At 16.8% G+C, this 15028-nt stretch overlaps 1 protein-coding gene across 1 annotated transcript; it reads left to right on the top strand.

The window, feature by feature from the left end:
* The first annotated feature begins 11238 nt into the window (after window positions 1-11238).
* Window positions 11239-12263, top strand: LOC552152 (28S ribosomal protein S24, mitochondrial). Its single transcript, XM_624531.6, has 3 exons — window positions 11239-11390; window positions 11489-11666; window positions 11823-12263. Exons 1-3 carry the CDS (start codon window positions 11367-11369, stop codon window positions 12110-12112), a joined length of 492 nt encoding a protein of 163 aa, XP_624534.3. The 5' UTR covers window positions 11239-11366; the 3' UTR covers window positions 12113-12263.
* The last annotated feature ends 2765 nt before the right edge of the window (window positions 12264-15028 follow it).

Below are 15028 nucleotides of genomic sequence, written 5' to 3'. Positions count from 1 at the left end.
CTATATAATAACTATATATAAACTATAAATTTAGTTTCTTTAAAACATTTATAAAAAACAGACTAACTTCATCAAATTTAAGATCAAATTGAAAATCAAAAAAAAGCTGAAATATAATAAATAAACACGAATATAATGAAGATAATATACAGAATTTGATAATAATATACAACAAAATATTATATCAAGAAAAAAGAAAAACAAATAATAATTAAATAAAAATTTTGAAATAAATGACATTTAATAATGAAATTTAAAAATATTTTTTAGAAATTATTTCAAAGATAGAAAAGAACTGATGAATAATCGATATGAAATAAAATTTTTTAATATTATTACTGTCAATCATGAAAAATATATAAAATATCATTACAAAATGATATTATTTTTAAGATTATATATATGGAATTATTACATATATATATATATATATATATTTTACTTTACAATCTATGTAATTAAACTCATCTATAGAATAAGTCAGTATATTATAAATCATAAGTTATTATTAGTAGTCATAATCGTACTTCAGTTATATATTTTTCATTTTAATTAAGAATTCATTCTATCTCTTTTATTTCAAACGAAATAAGTATAATAATTTCTATTATATTCATAGTTATAAAATTTTTTATTATATAAACAAATATATTATATAAATTTTATTATCCTAATAAAAATGTGTTTATTTTAATATAATATAACAAATTGATTTTTCTATTGCTTTAATAAAAAATTTCATATTAATATCATTTATTCTTATTTAATTTTATAAAATTGAATTATTTTATAGAATAATATAAATTATTAATTTTATAAAAGTATTAAAATTTCATCAATCAATTTCATTAGAACAATTTTTAATTAATATTAAAAAAATTTTTCTGAATAGTTTCTATGTCCAAAAAATTTTAAATGAAATTTTCCTATTCAAGTTTCGTATGTATTGTATTAATCAATAATGTTTTTTTTTTTAATTTTTTATAATAATAATAATAATAATAAATAATAAATGTTACAATGGTAACATAATGATGATTCTTTTCTCAAGTCAAGTGATGTCAAAATAGCAAATGAGAAAAGTCAATGTATTTGTTTAATTGACTTTTTTTTATTTATTATTTCATACCTAAAGGTATATTGATTGTATATTGATCTCGTTCTTTTTTTTCATTTATTCGCTAAAAATTATTCATAGAAAATGCAAATTGTAAAATTCATTTTTTTGATTTGATTGATTTGAATTGATTTTTTCTAAAATCTGTAAATATTCAAATAATATATTCCTCTGAAATTTTATTAATATTAAACATTAACTATCTCTTTAATGATAATCATAAATTCAAAATTTTTATATTTGGCAGATTATTATGAATTCAATTCCAATATTAACTTTTAAAGCATATCTTTTTTTAAAATTCATGCATGTAATCAATCATTCATGTATGTAATATATATATATATATATATATATATATATAATTCAATTTTTATATATATTTCTATATATAAATATATAAATATAAATATATATAAGTTTTAATTCTTAAAATTTTTTTTAAAAAATATAAAAATATGTATATGATTTTTTCCTAAATATCTAACATTTTGTGTGTTTTGATACATGAACTACATAACAGAAAATAGTTATTTCTAAAAATGAAATTTTCTTTATTGCGTGATTATTTTTTTCATGGTATCTCTTTAAAATATTTTATCTAAAGTTATTTTCTTTCTTTTTATTATATTATATTATATTTTTGTTTAAATTGAGCTTTCTTTCAAGAATTAATATTTAATTTTATAATTTTTTTAATCTACTACAAATGAGTAATTCTCATGTTATATAAATAATTCTCATTTGTTTCTATTTATTTTTTAATGTTTCCATAAGTATACGTAATCAATATCTATTATATATATTTACGAAACAATCACAATTTATGAAACATTATGTAAAAAAAGATTCAAATCAAAGTTACAGAAAATTCTAAACTTTTAGACTTTAATATCGTACTTTGATTTGGAAATAATAAAGACAGAAAAAACTAAGGAGGAAGTAACACGATTGCTGTGCCATCTATTGAAATACATATGTTAAGATACGTTTTCGTATCATAACTCTCTTGTGACATATTATGTTGCGATATCAAAATCAATGCCATGACAATGCAAAAATGACAGAAATCAAAAAAATTTATCGTAACCATAAAAATCACAATTTGTTGCATGAAAACATACCTTAATATGTGCATCGACAGCGGTGTAGCAATTGCATTGTATTATTTCCTTCAATTAATTTTTTTTTGTTCTATTATACCGATGTAGTTTAGAATATAACTTTAAAAATCTAGAGTACAATAATTCTGATCGAATCATTAGATAATGAAAAAATAATAGAAATAAATTGTAAAAATTTTAATTATTGTATATTTTGATTATCTTATTCTATAATTAATTGATAATTCTTGATAATGATTTTATACTGGTTATTTTAACTATTGAATATTTCTTAATCATCAGTTTTCTGTTTATAACAGAAAAATAATTTTATAAATCATAAATCATAAAAATCATGATTTTATAGAACTCTATGATTTATGATTTTTTTATCAGAAACAAAATAATTATCGCATATAATTAAAAGTGATTTATTTTACATCAAAATTATTTTTAATCAATAAAATCCTTGCATTTAATTTAACATATTAAATTATATATCAGTTTCTTCTGATGAATCATTGTTAAATTTTATATTGATATCAAATTGTATCATCAATTTTCAATTATTAATGAATTATTAAGATTTATAATATTAATTCTCATTATATTTAAATTTTTTCTATATAAAAATATTATATGACAATGTAAAGAATATTTTTCTTTTTAAATTTTTGATTTATTTGTATAACAAACTTTTTGAAATATATTGTTTAAATCATTTAATATATTTTTGAATGTTATATAGAAATAAATCATTTTCATATATAGAAATAGATCATTGATATCATTATTATTTAATATGAATTTTTTTTCTGAAATATGAGAACAAATTTTTAAAAATCTTGTTAATGATTTTTTTTTATAGAACTTACATAAGCTAAAATAATAGAACAAAATCTATTAATAGATTTAATCATAATTTATGTTGTATCAATTTTAGTCAATTATTTGAATTTTTAATTATTTTAAATTTTAACATCATAATTAAAAAATATGATTTTCATTTGATAAGATTCAAATATAATAATTTGTTATATAAAAATCATATAAACTCAAAATTAAATGAAATTTATAATGATCTAATAAATCTAATAATGAATGAATGAATTATAATTTATTTTCCATTATTTTTTATATATATTTTCTTATAAGATATCAATATAATAGAAAGTAGGATTTGCTATTATATTATTGCTGTTGCCAAAACTGGATATTATATTAATTATTTTTGTGACAATCTTTTCTGTGGTTAAATTATTATATTATTAAATTATTATATATCCGATAACAGAAAATATATATAAAAATATGTAAAAATATTTAATATGGTGAATAATGATTGTTTTTATTAAACATTATATATCATTATCATTATAAAATGTTAAAATGTATAAAATGTTAATTATATTTTCTTTTATTAAATTCTTATATTATTACTTTTAATTAAGAAAATTAATCCATTATTTTTTTCTTTTTTATAGAGATTTTCATTTGATTTATATCTTTGATAAAATTTATTGTATAAATATATAATTTCTAATATTTGATATTTTTCTTTATATTATATTTATTGTATTATATTTATTATATTATATTTGTACGTATTCAATTAAAAAAAAATTGTATTTACTTTTTATTAAACAGATTGTTTTTAAATAGATTTAAATATTGTATATTCAAATAAAATATTCAAATTATTCATTGTATATTTTAAAGTTTTCTGTTTAATGGAAAATTTTGCATTATTTCTTCTTTCATAATGAACATTTGTATTTTTTACTTATTTTATCTTCTGATTTTATTAATTAATATTTAATATTATATAACTTACTATTATTTAAAATTATTATAATTTATAATTTTTTCCAATTTTTCTTTCTTACATACAAATTTTATATATTTTTCTGTAAGTGATTTTTTCATATTATACATTTTATTTCAAGAAATATTTACTTTATATATACTTCACTTACTTTATATTATATTATATAATATATAAATAAATAAATTTTTTTAAAATATATAAATTTATATAATTATATATAATTATATAAATATAATATAATATAATTATTATATATTATTAATAATATAATATATATTACTTTATATAATTTAAATAAATCAAGTAATAAATATTTTTATATTAATTTTCATAATAATTCTATTTATTTAATAAATAATTTAATTTAATAAATTTAATAATTAATTTAATAAATAAATTTTGAAAAGCAAAGTTGAAAACTTTGTGAATAAATACATAATTATCATTCACTAAAGCAAATGTATTTTTAATAATTCAGTTATTCAATATTAAAGATTTCTAAAATAAAATTTTTTTATAATAATAATTTAAAATAAAAAGCTAAATATAGTAAATTTTATTAATTAATTAATTTTTCAATTAATTTTTATATTATTTATAAATATATAATTTTATTGACAATATTTAATATAGTAAATATTAAAAATAACATTAATGATTTATTTTATAGTAAATAATATTAAATAAACAATTCGAAAATGATACTTACAAATTTTGAAATTAATAATTTGTAAAATTTATCATAAATATTGTATAAAATAATGAATTTATAATAATTAATAATATTGATTAATTATCTTTTAATTAATAATGAACTTATAATAATTAAAAGAACATTAAAAAATAGCCATTTATAGAAAGATATAGAAATAAAAAATTTTTACACATCTTTAAAAAATATTTAAAGAAGGAATAAAAAATATCTTTATTGTTCTTTTAAGAAATGAGAAAGTTCAAAAATTATGCATTATAATAATACAATATAAAAATATAAACAGATATTATATTATTCTCAATAGCTATTTTGTATTTAGAATTAAAAAAAATATTATATAAAAACAGTAAAATATCATTGTGAAAAAAAATTATTTCTTTATATAAAAATAGTATAGCTATAGAATAGTAGTATAGCTATAGTAGTATAACTATAGAAAAATTATTATATAATAAAATTCTAATTTTTCTACAATATGATGTATAATGAAAAGATAAAGATACATAAAAAAAACTTACGTAATTAAAAAAAATAACTCACGATCAAAATATCTGATAATGAATGATAATAGATCGTAGAAAAAAACAATAAAAAATCTATTTGTTATTGTCTAAAATCTATCAATTAATATTGCGTTTTTATTTATAAATATTTAAACAATAAAAAATATATTTGACATATATGATTTGAAAAAAACTATTCATTAATACTAAAATAAAAAAAATAGAAAAAAGGAATAAGTTTTACTAAAATGTATTTACAGAAATCAATAGAATTTTAAAAAAATATAATTTTTAATGATAAATGCAAATTTAATATATTTGAATTTAATAGAAAAATGAAGAAAACTGTAATGCAACATTTTATTGCAGAATGAGAAAAAATAAATAATGCATTATTTTTTTATTCATTATTTGAGATAATTTTTCGTTAACACTGGAATAGCATTTGAAAATTCTGTGTGAAAGACTTTAAGAAGTCTGAGAAAAATACTTAATTCGGATATTGTTCATAAAAATAAAACTAATAAAAATAATACTATAAAATAATACTATAAAAATAACTATAAAAATAAATCTGATTCTAGAGTTTTCAAAAAAACTTATGATAATTGTGTTCAAAAATATAACGATTTTCACCAAATCGTGAAAAAGATAAAAGCCAAAATAAACAAGATATAGATAAAAAAAGAAGATTCAAATAGAAACATTTCGATTGAATTAATTCTTAAATAATATAATATAGATAATATTTTTTCTAAAAATATATGATTTTCAGGAAGGCTATTCTCAATAAAGAATATATCAGTTGAAAAACGATTTCTAAAATGAGAGATATAATAAGATTCTTAAAATGAATTCGAGAAAATGAAGTGCACTTAAAAAGCACTGCCAAAGATCAAAAATTCAAAAATGTTAAAACTTATCTATTACGTAGCAACGAATGATTGTTAAGTACTCTCTTTTGATAAGATCATTTCTCAATAATAAAAAAAATAAAATAAAATAAAATTAGATCACTTTCAGAATAAAAACAGCGTCGAATACATATTCCTTATAATTTAGAACATTATACATAAGATATTCAAACATTATGATTGTAAGACCTATAAAAAAAACAAAGAAAATGTTTATTTAATATCACTGTTTTTTCTAAATATTGTATATGTTTATATCAGAAAGTCTTTCTTATAAATAATAATAGCATATCTGAAAATCTCAATTAAATATTATTTCAAGACTTGAAGTAAAAATCGATACGAAGATATTCCAAATTAATTTGAATAGATGATTTATTACAAATAAACGATTGTTGTCAAATTCTTTAATGTTATAGCAATAATAGTATGTGATAGATTAAATAGCAATAAAAATTGCTGATTTTATCAATTAGTATATATAAATATTGCTTTCGATCAAATAGAAAAAAAATTAAATAAATTTAATAACATCATTTGTTTTTCTAATAAATAAAAGAATTTATTGCTATTGGTAATTTGAGCGTCGATCTTCAACTCTGCATAGAATTCTGCTATACTTAATGTTATAAGTGTATTCATAATGGAATGATGCCAAAAAATTAACAAAAATTTAAAATTTTTGAATAGTCAAATATCGATATATTGAGTTAATATTATATTCATGAAAAATATAATTTTTGATAAATATATTAATTTGGAATAAATATATTATTATTATAATATATTAAATATGCTATTATCATATATTATCATAATAATAATTAAATATATTATTATCATATATTAATCTTATAATAAAAAATAAATGAATATATAAAAGATTCAATGTTAGAATTTTTTGCAATTTATTGAGATTATGAATCTAAGGTTATCATAAATATATCATGCGAGTAAAGTTTTTAAAGAAATTATAAATATAAGAGAAAAGATATAATAACTTATATATATAAAAGAAACTCTCTTTTCTCTTATTTGATAATAATAAGATCATGACATCTTTTCTCGAATCTCATTTACGGAAAATAAAATGTTTCGTGAAATACTGACATTATATGAAAAAAATGAATATATTATTGCACGTTGCACATACAAGATAACTTTTAAAAGAATTTAATATCCTTAGTAAAGATTAAAAAAAATCCAAAAAAAGACTTCAACGATGCTATTAGAAAGGCCAAAAGAATATGAAAAAAGTTATGTTTGCAAGTAAAAGAAAAGAAAACGGAATCCTATTTTAAAATCATAGAAGAATTTAATCCTATTATTAAATTGAAACATGTTGCAAAGAAAAAATTGACGAGTTATTCCATATAAATTTTGAAAAATGCATTGAAAATTTTTTTCTGAGCATTATAATTTTTGAATAAAGAGACAATAATGTATGAATGATGAGACAATTAACTATAAAAGAAGTATATAATAATTAAAAAAAAAAAAATACTTAAAAGAAAATACGGAGATATGTTGCAATCTATTAAGTTAATCATAAAAAAGGATTCGAAGTTTTCTGAACAAAAAAATGTGAATTATTAGGAATTAGAAAGTTTATAATATTGATTTTAATCTTTAAAATTAGTCAAAGGTTACAATATGAATTTTATTTATATAACAATTGAGTTATTATATGATATATGATATGTAATAAATAAAAGAATTTTACTTTCTTATTAAATGCAATTTCAATTTAGATAAAAGAGAGATTTACAATATATTCCACCTAATAATAAATCAACCTAATAAATCAATATAATCTTATAATAGATAATATAATAATTAAATAATATTTTAGATGCAAATCTCAATCTACATATTGCATCTTATATTTGATGTATAACACATTAAATTTTTTCCGTTATAAAAGAATTGGATCTAAAAGTTTCTCAATGTCTCTAATTATAAACATTATTTCATAAAAATTATTTCTTAATAAATAAAAACAATTGCACTAAAATGAGATAAAGATGAAAATATTAATAACAGAAAAATTGAATACTCTAATGATATTATACATTAATAACATAAATCGATGACATGGTATTTGATTACTACATTAAAATTTGGCTTACAAGCCAAAACGCAAGAAATAAACTAATTAACGAATGGTATATTAGCAATACATAAGATCGAAATTAATAGCTAAATCACTTAAACATTCATTGTATTAATCAGTAAAGTGTAATTATATGTAATAAATTTAATGTTAAGTATCTCATTATATATTCAATCAAATCAATTATTCTATCATATAAAAACTATGTGTTGAAAGACAATAAAGATTTATGTTTAATATTAAAGATTATAGTTATTATTCTTATTATAGTTATTATTATTATATATAGTTTTATTACATCAAGATTTTTTCATATGACTTCAATAGAGATTTTGTTTTCTTATATGTTGTACACATATAAAATTTATATATATATATATATATATATGAGATTTGTGAGAATATTACACATTAGCATAAAAATAATATTTATTGAAGTTATATAAAATATCGTATTATTTTGCTATTTTTACTTTAAAGGATTATTTTTGATAGAATTAAAAATCAAAAGAAGAAAAAGAATCTAATATCAGACTTTATACAAATATAATTTCTAGCAAATCTCTTACTATTTCTTAAATAGAGTAAATAGCAAGACAAAATGGCTGCTAGTGAAACTATTAACTAATACATATATATATATATATATATATACTGTATTATTAATTAATACAATATGCAATATAGAATCGATTAAAAAATTAATTTCTTATTGAAATTATTAAAACAGTTTGAAATAATTTCATATTGAGTTTATAATTTATATTGAATTTAATTCTGCGAAAATCATTATACTTATTCATAAAGAATAAGCATTCCGTGGATTTAAAAAATTCAAGCTCGTTATGGATAAATGGTATTTATATTGATATATTTATATGTTATATTGTATTTATATAAACAATTGAAAAATATTTTTTCATGATTTCGATATGTGGTAGATAAAACAATTATTGTATGTCATCGTATGTTTTCCTAAACTATTTCATTTCTATATTGAAAACAAAAATGATTTTATAACTCTTGATTCTTTCTTCAATAGAAAGATTTTTTTATTCTATGATGTGATTAGATTTTCTTCAAATCCTTAATATTTGAAATAAATTGAAAAATATCAATAATAGATGTATTTTCCGTATCTTTTTAACTTTGATCATTTAAATGTTCATCTAATAATTATTTATTTCATTTTATTCGGAAAAATCTACAGAATCATTTCATATCAAGAGCATTGGCTCTTGATTTAAAAAGCAAAAACTGACAGCAAAGCGCTAAGCAATGTTAATATACATAGATTAATACTGATTAATTATGTCTAAATAGCTTTTTACAACAGCTTTTTCAGCAGTTATACATTTTAAATATCAACTGTTGCACTGTGATATATTTGTAAAAATAGTAGATAAATAATGGACATATACTAGCATATATACTATTATATATACTATTATATATATATATATATATATATATATATATATATATATACTATTATATATACATACATATATATATTATATATGTATGTATATATATATATATATATATATACTATTATATATACATACATATATATATTATATATGTATTATATATGTATGTATATATATATACATACATATATATATTATATATGTATGTATATATATATATATATATATATACTATTATATATACATACATATATATATTATATATGTATTATATATGTATATATATATATATATACTATTATATATACATACATATATATATTATATATGTATTATATATGTATGTATATATATATATATATACTATTATATATACATACATATATATATTATATATGTATAAGGATCGAAGATGATTGAAGCTGTTTTTGATATACATAATTATTAAAATGCCTATTAAAGATTAAAAAGTTAAAAAAAAAACTTAAAATTTCTCAAATAATATTATGTTTCTGTTTTTATATTTTTAAAAAATAAGGAATTAGGTAAAGAAAATGAATAGCTATTATTCTATGAAGAATTAATTTCTCAAAATATTTTATTTATTGAAAATAATATTATAATATATAAAAAAAAATCATATTGTGATAATATAAAAATGTTTTATTTGTATATTTAAAATCTATGAGAAAATACAGACTTTATATATATATATATATATATATATATATATATATATATATATATTCTATTTTTTTTACAAATTTATTTATTTAATCTGGGTTGTCATAAAATTTTAAAATAGGCTAACTAAATAATTAGAACAAGAAGAGTATATACAATATTCCATATTGTTATCGATATTGTTATAGTATTATATGATTTTAGAGAGTATTAATATATTTAACATCTTTGAAGAATCGATTCTGAAAATTAAAACAGTTTAATAAAAGTTATACTTTTATACAAAAATATCAGTTGAACTTATTTATTAAATTATAGGTATATATCGTTTAACGAAGTAAAAGAGAAATAGAATATAACAACAGTATAAGAATATAACAGCAAAGCTTCATTTTCTTTCTGTCTCATTTTATCTAATGTAAATTTGATTACAATTAATATTTAATAAATATATATAAAACTAACTTATGTTATATTGACTTTAACCAACATTTTTTTTATACATTATTATATTTTATATATAACGAAGTTTTTTTTATGTTTTGATTTGTAGAATCGATCTTCCAAAAGTGCTGATTATATTAACGCTTGATATAGATGTAATATTTTCAATTTGTTACATGCTTATTAATTATGAATGTTGAATCTATCAAAATCAATCAATTAATTAAGATTCAATTAATCAATAAATCATTTTTACATAATATTTTAAATATTTTAAATAATATTTAACTATAAATATATATATATTATATATTATAATATATTTATAATACACAAAAATTTTTAGTACTTTTAAGTCCATAAAGTTTGTGTAAAATTAATACGTAACTTTACTTTAAGAATTTGGTATTACTGTTAGGAATTTATCTTTTATTATTAAATGCATATTGTGTAAAAACATTAAATAATTATTAATTATTTAATTATTATATTGAAAAAAAAGTGTAAAAACAATGAATCCAATAACAATGCGTTCTGTATGTATTTAATACAATAAAAATATATATATATATATAGATAAGCTATAAGATAACCTTATCTTTGATTTAAATTAAAAATAATAAATTATTTTCAGATACTAATTAATCAAAATAATATTATGAAGAGATACTTACATATTAGCACAGTACTTAATAAAGTACAATCTGCACGTTATAGATCAAAACCAAAATCGATACAATTACTAACATATGAAATGGCAAATCCTCCAGAATATATTGTTGCTAGAAAATCTTGGAATTCATGGAATACATGTACATAAAATAATTATAATTTTAATTTGTTTTAATAATAATATTTTTAATATTTTATATATGTAAAATTAAAATCATATATAAAAATAAAAATCTATATGTTAAGTTTAAATTTCTTACAAAATACAAAATATAATAAATATATTATTTTTTTAGCAAATGTAAAAGATGGTAATAGGCCGTCAGAAACTGCTGTAGAAGATATTTTTATTCGAAATTTTATTGAAGGTACTTGGCATAAATTATTTGTAAGTGAGGTAATTATTAAACGACAACATAACATAATTAGGATAGCTGGTATCGTCTTGCGTAAAATACCACCTCTTAGAATGCATTTTCTACTTGGTTATTGTGAAGAATTGTTAAGTTATTGGTTACATTGTCCAGTCAAAATGGAAATAGTAACAATAACAAATAAAGATGATGTTATATATAAAATAATATAATTTAATCATTATATAAATATTTTTAAGTTTACTTTAGTTTCAATTATTATAAAAAATTATATTATGTAAATAAAAATAAATCTATAACCATTAATTTATTATAACATGTATACTTTTATTGTACAAGTTGTAATATTAAATATATTCTAAAGGCAACTTTGTGTTGAACCATCATACTTTGATATCATTTAATGATTTTTTTAAATATAATTTTAACAATTTTTATATAGAACTAAAAAATTCATATATTTTATTTTATATGATAATAAGCATATAATTATTTTACTTTCCCAATATTTTTAATTTATTTTATGTTAGTTAATAAATTGTTACATTCAATCATGACTCAAACGCAGCCCATATACAATCATTGCATTTTCAATAAAAAGTAAATTACATTATTATTTTAAGATAAGTATTTAAATAAAAAGATGTTTAAGTGCAAACTGACAGAGCATTCAAACTTTTATATTATTCTACTAGACACATTCTCTCCTTTAGTATGTCTTTACAACTCTTTTTCCATTATTCAATCAGGATCGTGTTGCTATATATTTGTACTTTCAATAGATCTTTGATTCAATAGATCTATTTATATAGATATATAGTAATGAGGAATCATTAAAAATTAATTAAGTGAAAAGTTAAAGTAATATATTTATAATAAATTTATAGTATGTTAAAATAAAAAGTAATTATAATTAAATATTTTTATATAAAATTATGAATAGAATTTTAGAATGTATGATTATATTGTACATGATCATACATGATATATTTTAAATAAAAATTATATTAGTTTAAAAATATGCTTTTAGAAGATATTTAATCATAAAAAACAATTAATTAAAAAATTGATTTGAAAAATTTAATAATTACACATTATTATACTTATACTATAAGTTTTCAAAAAATTCTATAATTTGAATGATAAAATTATTTGCAAATTATAATATTGTTTTTTATTATTAGCAAAATAAAATAATAAATTTAATAAAATATTGATTCCAACATTTCCAATATAGCAGGTAAAAAATTTCCAAAAGCATACACGAAATCTGACTGAATTTACAAGATATTAACATTGAAATGTAATTATTTTTATGATGGACGCAAAAGTTTATGTTCCAATGTTTATAATTTTTTATCATGTTTTTATAAAAGTACAGATTGAAATGTGCTGTGCTTGCCTTATTATATTCTAATATAATTCTATTCTTATTTATGGAAGTCAAAAATCGACACTATCACGCAATATTATATAGAATATAATTAATATTGCACTTTGTTTAAGCAAATAAATCACATTCACAAGGCAGTAAGAAACAGAATTATAGAATAATTTATATCAAATTATCTTTGGATTATGTTAGAAAAATTATTTTGTAGTCTGAATTATCATTAACTCTATTATTGTATTATTTCTACTTAATATAATAGAATTATTTGCAAAAACATAATATATATTAAAAATAACAAGCATATATATATATATATATATATATATATATATATATACATGCTTATGATATAATAACTGATAATGTTACAAATAAATCAATAATTCTCATTAAAACCTATATTCAAATATAGAATAAAATTTTTTATATGAGGTATTATTTTCAAAAGATTAATAATATTTGTTTGATATATTAATATTTAATTTTGATATTTACATTTAATAATTGTAATATGTAATTAAAAAAATTTAGTTACAAAATTTAAGCAAAATTCAACAGAATAAATATTTCTAATATATTTTAAAGTATATATCTTTCATTGTATATTTGTGAATACTTTGTTTCATTATATGTTTTTTATTATATATAAAATATAATAAATAAATATAATAAACAGAATTAATATAAAATGAAATTCTTTATCCAAAATTATATTGAAATACAATTAAATACATTTACTATATAGAATTTAAAAACTATTTTCTCGAAAATAAAACCTCATACAAAACTTTATTCTATATTTTTATTCACTTATAGCTTATTATATATATAATGACTATAAATATACTGCAAATTGTAATATATTGATTTTAATTGATTTAATAAATCATATTGTTTCATAATTGATTCAATTAATTATAAAATACTTATTAAATATTTCAAGATATTAATATCAATTTTTGTATCATTTATATGAAAATAAAGAAGTATAATATTTTTTTATAAGTAAATAATTACTAAAATGCCTTATTAAAAATGATTTTGGTATTGTTTAGTATAATATAATTACTAAATGCAAATATATTTTTAAATGTTATGTTATATTATATGTATGTATACATATGTGTGTAATCATCAACTATTTATGTATATATATATATTAATAAATAGATAATATTATATACTATACTCTGATAATACATAAATTATTATTATTAAATATTATTACAATGTTATAATTTGAAATCTATATTTTTATTTTGACTTAATTTAAAAGCAATATTATTCCATTAATATTGCATGTATAGTGTCATTTTATATTTATATATCCTTACATTATATAATATGTCAAAAATTACAAAATACAGAAAAGTAAAGACATTGACTACGTATACTTGATTAAATGATTGATAATGTATCAAACATTTCAAATAAAATATTGTATTCACATCATACAAGATTGACAATTAACATATTGATCACATAGAAATATTTATTACTTATTACTAACTAATTAAAACTAATATTGAATAAAATTTTCTATGTTAGATGAGCTCAGAAGATTAAAAATTAACATACATAAAAAGATTTATAATTTTCTAAAATATTGGATATTTTAATCAAAATTTTAATTATTTTTAAATAAATTTATGAAATTAATGATATTAAATTATATGTAAAAATATAATATTTTTCATATAATGTCAAGTAAAATTATATTAGTTCGATGAATTCT

This window comes from Apis mellifera, linkage group LG7 (assembly GCF_003254395.2).
Source record: "Apis mellifera strain DH4 linkage group LG7, Amel_HAv3.1, whole genome shotgun sequence".
NCBI classification, from domain to species: Eukaryota; Metazoa; Arthropoda; class Insecta; order Hymenoptera; family Apidae; genus Apis; species Apis mellifera.
Note: the sequence above shows the minus strand (reverse complement) of the source record. Positions and strands in the feature narration are given on the sequence as shown.